The sequence below is a fragment of the Anopheles aquasalis genome, chromosome 2 (genome assembly GCF_943734665.1).
Source record: "Anopheles aquasalis chromosome 2, idAnoAquaMG_Q_19, whole genome shotgun sequence".
In the NCBI taxonomy this organism is placed as follows: Eukaryota; Metazoa; Arthropoda; class Insecta; order Diptera; family Culicidae; genus Anopheles; species Anopheles aquasalis.
Window position 1 is genome coordinate 22,727,808 of NC_064877.1, and position 14,693 is coordinate 22,742,500.

General features: G+C 51.4%; 1 protein-coding gene across 8 annotated transcripts in view; it reads left to right on the plus strand.

The window, feature by feature from the left end:
- Positions 1–1,736: 1,736 nt before the first annotated feature.
- LOC126573678 (ATP-binding cassette sub-family D member) overlaps positions 1,737–14,693 on the plus strand; it is a 13,394-nt gene continuing 437 nt past the window's right edge. Inside the window, exons 1-7 of one of the 8 annotated variants that reach the window (XM_050233751.1) lie at positions 1,737–1,870; positions 9,121–9,946; positions 12,714–13,125; positions 13,188–14,065; positions 14,133–14,222; positions 14,288–14,413; positions 14,495–14,693. The exon at positions 14,495–14,693 is cut by the window's right edge and continues 437 nt beyond it. In XM_050233751.1, coding sequence (XP_050089708.1) covers positions 9,345–9,946; positions 12,714–13,125; positions 13,188–14,065; positions 14,133–14,222; positions 14,288–14,413; positions 14,495–14,621 — 2,235 coding nt within the window. In that variant the 5' untranslated portion in view covers positions 1,737–1,870; positions 9,121–9,344 and the 3' untranslated portion in view covers positions 14,622–14,693. Of the gene's footprint in view, positions 2,012–2,036; positions 2,173–2,414; positions 2,709–2,813; positions 2,940–3,131; positions 3,252–3,444; positions 3,570–9,120; positions 9,947–12,713; positions 13,126–13,187; positions 14,066–14,132; positions 14,223–14,287; positions 14,414–14,494 lie in introns of those variants that run through there. The other 7 variants (XM_050233746.1, XM_050233754.1, XM_050233750.1 and 4 more) reach the window with 7 other exon arrangements.

The following is a 14,693-nucleotide window of genomic DNA, read 5'->3' on the forward strand; positions in this document are numbered from 1 at the left end:
ACGGAGTTCGTCCAAACCCTCGTGACCTTGATGACCTCAACAATCCCGTTCGAAATGCGCAGGATAATTCGCGAAGATCGTGTGAGAGTCGCTTTTTTAGTTCCAGAGTGGTTTCTAAAATAACACAATTGATGACTTTGGCTGAAAATTTAACCGCGGAGAACGCATTTAATTGGTTTTGAACATCAATTTGAAAGGGAATGGTTCCACCAGGATCGCTTTGCACAATTGGTAGATTTATGTAAAACAGGAATTAGTCGGGCATTTTTGTATGGGATTTTTCCGCCGGATATCTTTCAGCTAGGTTTTTTTGTTTTTTGGAAAATGGTTCGCAACAATATTATTTATAATTCACAAGTACTTTTCGATCAATTGTTCAATACAAACTAAAAAACCAAAGTAAATCATGATTGTGCATTGTTATGTGCATTATGTTGTTGAGTGCTTAAACTTGTGCTGCGCTTGCACGCAAGCGCTAGCATGAGCTTTATGAAGAGCATAAAACAAAAAAGCTTATTTCGCCTTTCACGCAATACTAGCTTTTTGTGTGCAGTCTTGTGTACAAATGATAAGAAAAAGGCAAACATGTATTCGCTTGATTTTATATTTCGAATTACTTAAAAAGTTCAAGAGATATTTTAGCACCTTATTACTTACATGATTGAGTAAATATGCTCAATCTGAATATGAGCCTTTTCTGCTTTTAGAATTAAGCTGCACCACAGATTCTCTTCAAACAGTACGGCGCAAACCAGTACGAGCAGATTGTCGACTTTCAGTTTTCAAAACAGATCTTCATGTCATCGTTGATTCTTCAGGAAACATGACGAGATCCTGTCCTGCAAGAGCTGATACATCGTATCACCCAAGGTTGACCACGTGTTGTTTCTGTGGATGCAAATTATTGTCAGGCCAGGATGCAGCTTATTGATGATTCAAGGATTTGTAAAGAATGTGACTTAATAGAAATCCAAGATTACCATCACTAGCTCTAGCATTAATATTTCATTTCTTTATGGTTTTCTTATAACCAATGTGAACAACTCTCAGCGGCTTACTTCTGATAAAACATTCAAAAGCATAAAACGATGGAATCGCTGTATTGTGGTTAATTTTTCTGGATTATTTTTTAAGAGTTTCTAAAAATATATCTCGTGCTCAATAAAAAATGTATTTCATTTATAGAAGGTATTTAAATCGAAAGAAAAATTGATGCAGTAAATTACAAAAAGTGAACCTCTGGGTGGAACCGATCACACGCGGTTCTCTCATGACGACAATAACAACAAAACTAGCCACCAACTCACCAGCCCCTCCCAAAGCAAACACCCTGTTCTTCTCTCTCACAAAGCGATCTTCTCCGATGTTGCTGATCGGCAGCGTCCGCAGCATAAGCATCGCAGCATGTTTATATGATTCGCTCTCGCTACCGCTCTACGGTTGTCCGCAGCGTTCTTTGGTGCGGGAGCAACATTTGCGCAACATTTCGCGAAGCGTACCATGTGTGCCGGCCGGTTTTCTCTGTGTTGATGCTGGCGGTGAACGGCGCGTTCCGCCAACCGCCCCCGGAGGGAGACTCACTCGCCTCGTCGTTCTCGCTAGCCTCCGACGATACAAAGTGCGATTGCGCAGAATGCATCCGGCAGCAGCACCACGAACAGCAGCGGCAGCAGCATCTACGAGCTACGATAGTGTGCGAACTCTAGTAGTAAGCGAACGGCTTGGTCGGGCGCTAAAAATAGTGTTCGCCGAATGGCGCCAGCTGCCGGAGGTGCGGGAACCGGTGTCGGTTCTGTTTGTTTCTCTAATTTCGCAGCCAGTCGACCAGCAGCTTCGCAGACTCACCAGACTCGAGAGTGATCCGTGTGATGTAAAACATACAAATCTAATTAGTGCTCCATTACGGGACAGGACTTTTGGGGGAGTAATCAGCTGTGCGTGGTAATAGTGCCAATGGAATCCCGTGAAGCATACTCCCAAGGTTATGCCGCTTAACCGCTTAACATAAAAGGTGCGACAGTGCGGCGTCCGCCATGCTTGTGCTCTTCCCGTGGTAACAACAACACGGCACAGTGTCACAGGCGCACATCATCGATCGCTCCAACAAACGGTGGCCGTTCCTTCCCACAGCAAATCGGCTGGCGGCAGTCCGCGGATGCGTGTATATCCACGGTACGCAACCACAATCTCTCTCTCTTTCTCGGGTGCGAGCGCGCGTGCGTACCCATCAGTTCACACACAAGCACGCGTTTGTTTTGTGTATCTGGCCAGCCACGCTGGTCCGGGCGAATGCACGTTCACAAATTGCTCCTTCTTTGGATCTCCCTCGGAGCGCAAGAAAGAGCGGGTTGAGAAGTTGAGGAGGAGCATCAGGAACCCACAATTACCTGGCTCCCCCCGGGGGCCTTCCAGCATCTGGTACTGACTCACTACCAGCGACGACGACGACGACGACCACAACGCGAACGTGCTCGGTACACAACACGACGAACATTATTATCTCCCTTCCCGCAGTGGTACTCGCTCTGCTTGCTCATTCCATCCTTGTTCTCCTCGGCCATCGGTCCATCGTGCGTGCTTCGTTCCGCCACCGTGCGTGCTTCGTCCGTTTTGTGGATCGGCCGCCGCCGCTGCTGCTGCTGCTCCAGCTGCCTGCTGGTTGTGTTGATGTTGACGCCATACACTGAGTACCAGTACTACCACCACCGGTACGGTCACAATTACACGCAATTGACATGAAGGGGGGGGGGGGGGGGGGGTGCATGCGTTCGAGGGCGAAACGCGAAAGCCAACATACATACCATTTCAGTGCAGCAGCCACCGCCACAGCACAAACAAGTAGGCCGCGGCGTTGTTGATTCAGTCGAGAATCGAGCATCGAGTTTTCTACGACGACGACGACGACGACGACGACGACGATTATAGTAGGCGGCCGGAAGGTTGGCGAACGATTTGTGTGCATCTTGTGATGGGATGAGGGGAGGAATTGAGGTGGGGGCGCCTGGTCACGCACACGTGCGCCACCCCTTCGCTTCGTCCTGACGGCTGACTTGATGGTCAGCTGTGGAGACTGTCGCTTGCACTCTCGCTCAGTGCACTCTCGTCGTCGGTAGTTCGCCGTTTGTTGTGTCTCTTTGTTGTGGATGCACCAAAGTGTCTGCGGACGCGTGCGCGTGTACGTGTGTGCCGTGATCGAAGAAAGTGCCAGGAAGCCAGGAAGCCAGGAGCGCAGTTGCCAACAGCTGTACAAAGTAGCTCCCCGTTGTGCTGACCGTTGTGCTTGCTTATCTCGATTCTCCCGCCAGTCTGTTCGCACGTTCTGGTTTCCTATCGCGCGGATGACGCATTTCCAGCTGCTCAAATAGTGTGTGCGCGTGTGTTTGTGCGTGTGTTCCCATTTTCGAACTGTGCTTTGTGTGGTGCTGCTGCACATGCAGCCATTGTGCGATTGGTCGCACAAGAATGTGATGCGCCAAGAATGGAGTGCGCGCTCCGTGAAGCATGAGAAGTGAAAGCCCGCAAAAGTCGTGAATGTGGCACAATATTGAGAGTAAAACACGACCAAAAAGGTGCGCTGACGGCTGGTGGTGGACCGTAACCCTCCAGGCCAGGCCGGGAACATTCTTTCTGCACCGTGCGTTTCTCCACCAACTCCGGTTGCATTTGTTTCTTGTTTTGGTTTGGTGCGCTTGGAGCGCACGGGCCACCGAACCAGGGATAACTGGTTTACTCCTGTTTGTTTGTTGCTGCATGATCGCGGCCGTTACTAGGGCAATGGCTACTTGGTGCAAAACAGTCTTGCCGCAATTCTCTGCGCTACCGAACACTCGAGTTGACCGAAAACGAGTTTGTAAGAAGCCAAACGTTGTGCTTGAGTTTTTGTTTGTTGAGACGAGAAACGTTGAGAACGATGAGTAGACTAGACAGGATGCCTAAATATGGCTACTCTGTCCAGCTGAAATCACAGATCATCTGTCTGAGCACGGTATTTGTGAGCAAAGTCTCGCTGATGATGCTACAAAACGTAAGGGAATCGATGAAACCACAAAAATCGCTTGAAAACTATGCTCTCAGGACAATGTGGTGGACTGCATAATGTCACGATCGTGCAGCTCTCGATATTCAGTGGCATCAGCCTACTACCTTTCTGACTCACCAACAGTCGATGCAGAATTAGATTGTCGCAGCCGCAGCAACACCCTTAGAGCTCCCTCCCGGTTGTTGTGGTTAAATCAACCAAACCTAAGCAGCAGGAGATCGCCTGCAGCCATTCAGTCTTTCGGTTTTGTAGACATTGTGTAGCACCAACATGTGGTGCTGCAGCCCTACCACCACCGTTGGAGGTGTCGATTGCGAAACATGTGTAATGATATTTACCATTTACCTGGCTCCCCCCTTCTCTGTCTTTCTCGAGTAGCTCCACTAGCCGCATGGTCGCCTAACGGCTAACGGCTAACAAACGATCGTTTGCGCTGGTGTACAGCCTGTGTGTGGTGCTGTGTAATGGATGATGGCCTTTGGCAAGCTTCCTCTCTCTCGCTTGGGCTCTGTGCAATAGCCACAGCACCACAGCAGCACCAGCAGCAGTACTCGTGGTTAATGTCTTGCGCAACATGGCACTAGTGGTGCTGGAGTAGGCAGGCCCAACAGGCTCCTCAGCCCAAGGTTAGAGTGTGGCTCATCCAGCGAAGCGCTTCGGAAATATTCTCGAACAAGAAGCAGAACCCAAGCAGCAATCGGATCACGCGTGTTCCCGGCAGGACCAAAGGTCGCTTGATGATCGTGCGCTTTATCAATCGAACAGAACGCGAGGTTTACGCAAAAAACAAAGCCAGTTCCAGCGCGAAAAGGTGATAGTCTGTTATCGGAGAATACACCTGCGTACTAATCCCTTACTGGGACCGGCCAGTAAATGGTGGTAAAGCAGTTAATCGCCACGTATTCGCGTGAATAAATGTACGTCTGGATTGTTGAATAACACCAGGTACTTAGCGTCTGCGGTCGTTCGGTTGAGCCCCGGAGTAAGGGCTGGCAAATATATAAAAAGCAATAAAACCTGACGGAGAAACACGGCCGACCTAATGAGCGATAAGCTGTACCAGATGACGGCGATGAGGACGATGATGCCGCCACTACAGTCACCACCATCGCCATCGTCGTCATAAGTGGCACTGGTGGCTCGTTTCCATCGAAAGGTTAGCGGTGGTCAATGCAAACGGGCTCCAGTACCACGGTGCCGGTGAAGTGGCGAGAAGCCATCTCCAACCGCGTGTTTTGCTGCAAGATGGAGCAATTGAAAAAGGATCGCGGCAAGGCTAATCGCTTTGGCTCACGTGGCTCGCCGTGCATTGAGTGGAAAGTTTCTAATTGCGCCGAACCTTGAACGCCTCGTCTCGCGCCACTCGCGCACCATCGATTGTGCTGGAAGCTCGGCGTCGAAAGACACAATTTGCGTCGAAATGGCTCTCCCCAAAAAAAATAATTAACGCAACGCCGGTGACGCTGCCGCCGGCGGCCATTACCATTAGTTAGTGGGTTAGTTTGGCAGGCGGACGGTCGACATATGACGGCAGCACTGGCAGCGAGCACCGACTGAGGTTGAAGGTTACGGCAGCGCATGGACGGAGGACTGTGCCTCGCGATGCTGCGAGGTGGGTGAAGGTGATCGTGATCGTCACGACGACGATTCTAAGACACTACTCGCGGCATGGGCTGGTAGTAATTGTTATGTTCGGAAATTGTCTGACGGGCTGGCTGAAGCCCTAGTATGGGGACCAGTCCCAGGAAGTTGAGTTTGCGGAGCCCTTGAGAAGAAGGAGGAGTCGATTTGCATTTAATTGTGGTGCGAAACAACGGGAGAAATCACGAAGCTCCCCATAGTCTCTGGTAAGGTGTGAGATAGACCTTCGACTAGAGATCGTTGTGTTTGTGTTTGTTGGCGAGGCCCCTAACCCGTACCGACAGTCCACGGGGTCAATGGTGGCTGGGGCGTAAATCAATTAGGTACAATAAAGGCAAATCACGGTACTGTCGATCGATCGATGGGGAAATATGCTTTTAGCGTTTGATTGTCGTGACGCGAGGCTATCGAAAGAGTGACAGACAGGGGTCTATACAGCTTCACGATCAGGCGATAAAGTCCCTTACAATGTATTCGAATTGTTAGGCGCTCTCAGATCTTAACGCTAAGCACTCGTCGGTCACAAGCGCGAATAATTGAATTCGATATTGGTCGGACTGTGCATGTCATCACGCGAACGACGTGATGTACGATGGTCAATATTGACCAAGCTGTTTGCCTAATCGAATCGAATGGCTTCAGCTCAACCTCTGTTACTGTCTGATTATGATTCCGATGAGCTGTCAGAAGTGGGTCACATTATCAGCCATCAAATTCTAGAACTACCTCGCCTGATTGTGGACAAAGATCCTCCTTCTTCCTCTTCGAGCGACTTCAGTTAGTTGGAAGGAAAAGGTCTCCACACCAACACAAAGATGACGCAACGCAACGGAGCAAGCAACCCTTAACAAAACTCCTTATCACGCCCCACGCGGAAATAGGCGCCTTGATTGTTGTCGCGTTGGCACACGAGACTCGCTCCCTAGCAGCTGCTACCGCCATGGCCGCCTAGGCACTTGGATCGTGTAATTATTGGCTTATCAGTCTGGCCCCATTTCATGCACAGTACCTAGGGCGTGGCTCACGAGCTGTGGTCCCAGGGTCATCGTCCATCGACATCGATCACGCCATACGATCTTTACCAACGCAAGCATCTCCACTGGACTGGGTAACAACTAAACCGATAACTGCCCGGTTCACCATGACCAGCCATGACATACGATCGATCAAGTGAAGTCCTCACCTTTTTTGGGGTCATTGGTGTTGTGGTGCGCAAACTGGCACGATTTACCGGGGCGCATACTCGCGACTCACCAACTGCCCCAAGAGGAGCAGAGGTCATTGTTTAAGATGAGAAGCACTCTCGTGCGGGGCTAATTGTTTGCAAGCGAGTGGTGGATCTGAGAGAGGAAAAAAAACCGGACCTTTCCGGTGGACGACCTAGACAGTGAATTTCTTCTCTTTCTTCGTCGCGTCGCAACCGGTTGTGTAACGTGTTCTGAGGGAACTCTATACTCTTCCGATAGGCTCCAGTAAAGGTCGAGGAGTGCAGCCAGCACGAGGTATTTGACCTCTCTAGGCTCTCGCGGCACGAACAGGAACACTTGATCATGATCCCTTGGGCACGGTTCATCTAGCAGCATCTTTCCTCCAGGGCGGTTTGAAGTGCACCGGATCTTCCAAAGCGTACTGACCGATCGATGAATAGTGCACAAAAAGAGATTGTATTCGTCGTTACTCCAGACTACTTCTCGTGATGATGAACCGCTTGAATGGTTCAAGTGTAACAACTGCTTTCGCTTTTTAGTTGCTTTTGTTACGGATCATAACGTAACCTGCTCGTCATCGGATCGTGTGTCGCGATTGTGCTCCGGCAACAACATAAAACAGCTCAACGAGCGGAGAGATTGAGCCATGTCATGAGTGTATTCCCCAATGCTGCCGCTGCCAGTGGGCATGCGCACTCAGCTCGGTACAGCTTGTATTGTACCGATGCACCATTGTTGTTGGCCATCATGCAGCACCGCCATCCAGGGCCATCGCTATGCTTACACACAACCACCCAGCCCCAGCCAGCCAGCCATCCATTTGCATAAGCTTGGAGTTGGCTTGGCTTGGCACCATCAACCGACTGACACACAGAGAGCCGCCATTGTACGGGACTGTTGTTGTTGTTGCTGCTGCTGCTGATGCGGCGTATGTGGGCAGTGGAGCGTAAAGAAGGCAACAAACAAAGGTAGCCGCTGCCGGCGCACCACCACCACCAGCAGCCTGGCCCCTGACGACGAGGAGCAAGAAGCGAACGCTCATTTGTCCCCTTGGAGGTGGAGGTGGTGTCGCGGCCTCTCGCCAAATGGCAACGCGACGGGTTCGCGTCACTCGGAGGCCATCTCCTCCACCCGACAAAACGGCCGATGCCGGTTTGACGTGCGCTTCGTCGAGCCGCTTGGCATGCTTCCGCGATACCGGCCAAGGCATCCAAACCAGAAGTCAACCGGCAGCGCTTTTGGAAGTGACAATGTCGTCTTTGTTTGTTGTCTTTTCCTTCCTCGCCGACAACGCCGTCACGATCGCGGTCCCTTATCGCTCGATCCCCAACACACAATGTCCACAACGTGCGATCGTCACGTTTGTACCGTTGGCTGGACGGTGGACGGGCACACTAGGGTCCCTTCAGTACACCTGGATCAGAGACCGGTATCGGAAAGCCTTTCTCTCCTGCAATCTGCAGAGTGTTTGAGTGTGCGTGAGTGATCGATCGTTGATTGTTCCACGGTCACCATTAATCCTTGAATTACGGTGTCCCAGTGTCGGTAATGTCCAGCGACGGGCTTTCTTTTGGGTCCGCAAAGAAAAACTAAACGAACTCCCGGTGAACGGTTCTGCTGTGGCCCTGTACCCAGGGAAGGGTACTTGCAGACGCAACGATTCAAGTGCACTCGCCTCAACTCAAGGACTGAGCAACTGGTGGTCGTCGTGGTGATCGTGGTGCACACAAAGACACTATACCTTCCCCCAATGGTGATGTTCTATGCTGCTGGACTTCTTCGCGAACGCGCGAGGTGGCCGAAACTGTGCCAAGGGCATGTGAATTCGGTGGTCCAGCGTCATGGGAGCGTAAGCAGGAACACACAGACACACATGCACACCCGGGAATGGGTAGGAGGATCAGATACCGGAGGGTCCGATCCGAGATACCGGCGTGAAACTGGAATTGGCGTCGCGAGCAATACAATTCGGAACACATTTCGGTGACGACCTTGCACCGTGTGTCTGTCACTGTCAGGGGACGGGGATACCTGGTATTCAGTACTCCGTGCGCCTCCGGTCTTGCTTCCTTCTCCTGGTCATGATCAAAGCTAACTGGATTTCGTGTACGATGATCCACTCCACGATCCAGTGCTTTCTGGCATTCCGCGACGTACAAGACAACAACAACAGCAGCGAACTTTGCCGGAACTCCATTCTCTTACGTTCGTTGCCTTCGTTCTCCTCGGCAGATGATGGGTTGAGCTGAATGCTCCGTGTGTCGATCGTTATCAAGCAACATCAATAGTGCGTGTGCGTCTGTGTGCCCGAGTGTGTGAGTGGACGGAGCGGCGTGTCCGGATACCGGTACCGCGGTACGACGGTTAAGTGATTGTCGAATGTGGTGCGGTGCCCGGAGCTGCATGCCATCAGGACGCTGTGTTCCGCTGCAAAACCACAACGACGAATCGACGAAATGCCGACCATTATATCGAAGTTTGCGAAGAAGTCCTTCGACACGCTCGAGGGCTTCGGTTATTCGCGCGAGCTCGTCTCCAAAGGGCTGATCTCCGGTGCGATCGCACTGTACTGCCTCCGGCTCACGTATCCGGTCGTACGGGCCAAGCTCGCACCCACCGCCAGTGACAAGTGCAACTCCCCTACTGGTCGCAATGAAAACAACAACCTGCCCACCGCCAAGCGGCCACCGGAAGACCCGGAGGCGAAGAAGGAACAGATCATCATCGAGAAGCGAAATGCGAAGAAACGGAAGCGCGACCAGCCCGGTCTCAATCTGGCCTTTCTCGTGCAACTCCGGCAACTGATTGCCATCATGGTGCCGCGTTTCCTGTGCGAGGAGTCTGGCCTGTTGGCGGTGCATACGCTTTGCCTGGTGTCGCGTACCTTTCTCAGCATCTACGTCGCCTCAATGGAGGGTGCGATCGTGAAGTTTATCGTGCGCAAGGACGTGCGGAACTTTGTGCTGATGCTGCTCAAGTGGTTCGGCATCGCGATCCCGGCCACCTTCATCAACTCAATGATCCGCTACCTGGAGAACAAGCTGGCCCTGGCGTTCCGGTAAGTACGACGGGCGGGGAGGGGATGGAGACTTTGTGGGGCGTTTAAGGAAAACTCATTAACCGCGTGCGGAGCGGTGTCCACATTCGCACTTAAGTGCACCTTCGGTATGTGTGCGGGATGCGAACGACTAGCGGGTGCGATGGCAGAGGCTATCAAACCATCGGACCTGACGTAACCGCCCTCGAGAGTAACAAACTGTGGCCAACAACCGGGCGCACCGGTGCGGTAATGAGAGCAATTGGCTGCTTCGCGGTTAGAGAAAGGCTAGCGAAGGCGTTCAACTGGGGCCACGCGTGGAACGGTGACGATCATTTGTTTGGTTTTTACACCGCAAAAAGTCATTTGAATGTTTTTTTTTCAGCTTCCGCCCAGTTTTTTGCCTTTTTATGGCGGAGCGCAAAGTGGTAAGAGAAAGTCTGGGGTGATTGTTTTTTTTTTTGCTGGAAAACTCTGCATTTGCCAGTATACTGCGAGGATAGCATGAGCAGCTAATCTCCCTTCCTGTGGTCACAATATGAGATTTAGGTCAGATTCTGAAAAACTGGAAATCCAGAGTGTAAAATTCAATGAGAAATGTCATTTCGCTCATTTTTCTCTTACCATCCTTGCCATTTTATTATTCTGAGTTTTAATTATGCTCCGAAAAAAATATAGTCTGCCGATATTTGAAATTCACACAAAGATCGCCTGAAACATTCAAGCTCAAGGGGCCTTTCTTTCCAGACAATCTGGCACAAATACAAGATGCATGGCCACATTAGCATCATTATTTCAAGTAACTTTAGTTATTTTATTTCCCTCTTTTAAACAGTTCTAAGCGTAAAGTTGCTATCGTGGCCCTGCGCCTTAACAATAAGCCAGATAATCTCGTATCTCATTGTGTGTATACAGCGCTGGCTGACGTCACAAAACGTGTTCCGCGACCGGGAACAACCATGAAGCGTGCTGTACCGCCGATAGAATCGCGGACTTTGAGGTACTGCTCCACGATGAACCAGCAATTTCACATCGATTACGCGATGGGCGCATTAGCGCTTCTGTTTGTTTCTCGGTGACCTCTGCGCTGCAATCTACGCTCTGAGATTACGATAAGAACTTTTGCTTCTCCGTCGGTGGGGTGGTTCAGCTGCTCGGCTCGTGCTCTCGTGGCGCGCTGAGCTTAAGCGACTATTACGTGTCGATAAAGGCCGTGTTATTTTCAGATCACAAACCATTAAAAACCCAAAGCCAATGGACTTTGCGCAGTGATCAAAGGTGAGGGAGCCAGATTAGGGGCCTGATGAGGTATTGTTTTTGTTGATGTGCTACCACCTGCGAAGTTTACGGTTTAAATTTATTGATAACATTAATCGAATTTATGATGCTTTTCGATGGTTTGATCCAGGGGAAGATTTATGTTGCATTTATGCACCACCACCACCACCAGCACCAGAGCGCCAGAATGGAATTTAGTGCCGGTTTTGAGCAGAAGTGAATGCTTCAGGCTTTCTGCGGCCTTTCAGACCTTCCGGACAACTGCGAACTGGTTGTATTCCGCCTCGGCCACCTTGGCCACCCCATTGCACAATTGGCCACAGCTGCAATCCTTCTTCGAAGCCTTTCGTGCTTCGACAGACCACCAATCCGATCCACGGAGAGGATAGCTGGTTGGCATAAAACGTGACAAACCGAGCAAACATTGCAACATTCGAAGGGCCGCATGCTGTTCCGTGGTTCCGCTGTGCTGTGCTTAGAAATGGCAAAACTTGTTGGCCAACCACAAGAACGTGGGACAAGTTTGGCGCTCGATTTAGCAAACGGCCTCTTGCGATAGACCGCGATCGATCGGTACCCGTCGTCGTCGTTACTGGTTCCTCTAGCCAGCTTTAGACCACAGCAAGCCCACCATGCAACCCTAAAAGCAACCGAAAAGGCTGCCGTGCAACGTTCTCGCAGCAAGGTCTTCTGCATTCTTTAGCCATCGGAACGGCAAACCCGCTGCTGTCGCAGCGCAGTTCTGGTAACCAAAGTTGCGAAAGCACTGCCACGAACCGAGCGTACATCGATCTAGGGTGAATCCCGTTCACCTTGCTTGGCGATCCGAGCGCGGATCTACGGAGGGCGCGAAAAACCAGAATTCATAGAAATGTTATGGTCGCACATCATTTTCAAGGCACGGACACTAGAGAGTGGCGCTTGTGGCTCGTCCAACCTTTCATCTTCTTCTATCCGGTCTTCGATCGGAGCGGAGGGACTTCCCAGACCCACGGACTGATGCTGCACGGATAAAGTGGTGCCGCAAGCGTCGCAGGCCTGATGGCTTTAGGTCGAATCTTTCCATCGAAGGCTGCCAGATCTGCGTCATTTGCTAGCGGGTGCTCGATCGCAAAGATATGCTTTCCAAGCGCTGGCCGTTGAGGTCAGTGGATTGGAAGCAACTAGAAGCTGTGTATCCGATCTGCGTTAGACGGCCGACCGGTAGTGGGTGCCATATAATTTCCTCCTCCGTCCCATGCGTGCGCCATCATAGTGTCGCCTAAAACAGGCGTCGCTGACGGTGACGTCGCTTGACATTTGGTGCGAGATCAGGGAACTGGTTTTTTTCGGCAACTTGAAGGCTTGAAAGCCTTCGAAAAACTGCATGCGCTCGAGGGTCAAGACGTTAATCGGTTAATTGATTCATAACTTTTCCTTCCTTCACGCATTCGCAGTCGATCGCGATATCTTTATGTTGCTGCGAATCCACAGCTAATGATTTATTATGTTTCCTCTCTTTGCCACACAGAACCCGGCTGGTGAGCCATGCGTACGAGATGTACTTCAAGAACGAGACGTACTATAAGGTATCGAACCTGGACGGACGGATAGAGAACGCGGACCACCGGTTGACGGACGATATTTCGACCTTCTCGAGCTCGGTGGCCCATCTGTACAGTTCGCTAACGAAACCGTGCTTCGATCTGCTGCTGATCGGCATCGCAATGGCCCGCTCGTCCCGGCGAATGAAGGCCAACATTGTGATGGGACCGGCCCTCGCCACCGTGGTAATCGGAACGACTGCCCACATTCTGCGGATAGTGTCGCCCAAGTTTGGCCAGCTGGTGGCCGAGGAAGCTAACCGGACGGGCTATCTGCGCCACGTACACTCGAAGATCATCACCAACGCCGAAGAGATTGCGTTCTACGGGGGCCATAAGGTGCGTCTCTTTAGCAGTCACGTGTGCATCGCTCCAACTAATGCGTCCTCTTCCTTTTGTAGGTGGAACACTCGCAGCTACAGGAAGCATATTCCCGGCTGGTCACGCAGATGAACTCGATCTTCACACAGAAGCTGTGGTTCATTATGCTCGAGCAGTTCTTCATGAAGTACGTGTGGTCGGGCACGGGCATGGTGATGGTGTCGCTTCCCATCCTTACGGTCGGTGGGGCCAATGGACCAACCACACCGGAGCACACCAATCTAATCAAATCGGACGAACAGGGTGTCAGCGAACGGACGCAGTACTTTACGACGGCCCGCAATCTGCTGCTGAGCGGAGCGGACGCGATCGAGCGCCTGATGTCATCGTACAAGGAAATCGTCGCACTGGCCGGCTACACGAGCCGTGTGGCCGGTATGTTCGAGGTGTTTGACGAGGTGAACCGTGGAATCTATCGCAAAACGACCCTTTACACCGAGGATCGCAATCTGGACGGTATTCTGGAGTTCCGCGATGGTCAACCGATCGCCAAGGGACGTATCGTGTTTTCGGACGATCCGAACGATAGCACCATCTCGCTGGAGAAGGTCCCGGTGGTGACACCAAACTGTGACATCGTTGTGCCGAGCATAAGTCTCACGATCGCGCCCGGAATGCATCTGCTCATCACGGGTCCGAATGGGTGTGGCAAGTCGAGCCTGTTCCGCATCCTGAGCGGTCTCTGGCCTATTTACGGTGGCACGTTGCGGATTCCGCGAGCGTTCGAGGGCAAACCGAGCATGTTCTACATTCCGCAGCGACCGTACATGTCCTGCGGTACGCTGCTCGATCAGGTCATCTATCCCGATACGCGCAAGGACATGGAGGCGAAAAAGATCACATTGTTTCAGCTGCGCGAAATCATGCGTATGGTTTCCCTGGAGCATATCGTTGACAGGTATGGGGCGGGGGGAGCTCGTTCTTTTATTCGTTAACACCGTTCTCTTCGTTTCTCCACTCCGTAGGGATAGCTTCGATGAAATACGCGATTGGAAGGATACACTTTCCGGTGGCGAAAAGCAGCGCATGGCCATTGCTCGCTTGTTCTACCATAGGTAAGGGATCACGAGATTTGCCGTTCATTTCTTCAAGTAATAAAGGACTGCTTTCTTCCTTCCAGACCAAAATACGCCTTGCTGGACGAGTGCACCAGTGCCGTGTCGATCGATGTGGAAAGCTGCATCTACGAAACGGCCAAATCCATGGACATTACGCTTCTGACCATCACTCATCGTCCTACGCTGTGGTGAGTGTCGCTTGATCCTTGAGTTAGAGCCAGGGCTTTTCCTCAATAGCTTTCAACTTTCTTCTCTTCATCGTCTTACAGGAAATTCCACACCCATATCCTGCAGTTTGATGGCCAGGGCGGATGGGTGTTTGAGAAGCTAGAAGAAGGTGCCCAGCAGAAAGTTCCTACAACAACGAAAACCAATGGCAATGCGAGTGGCAACTGAACGCGCGCGAGCGCGAAGCAGCAGATAGACACATGACGCTCGGTTCGGGCACTATTGGGGGCTGTAAACAAA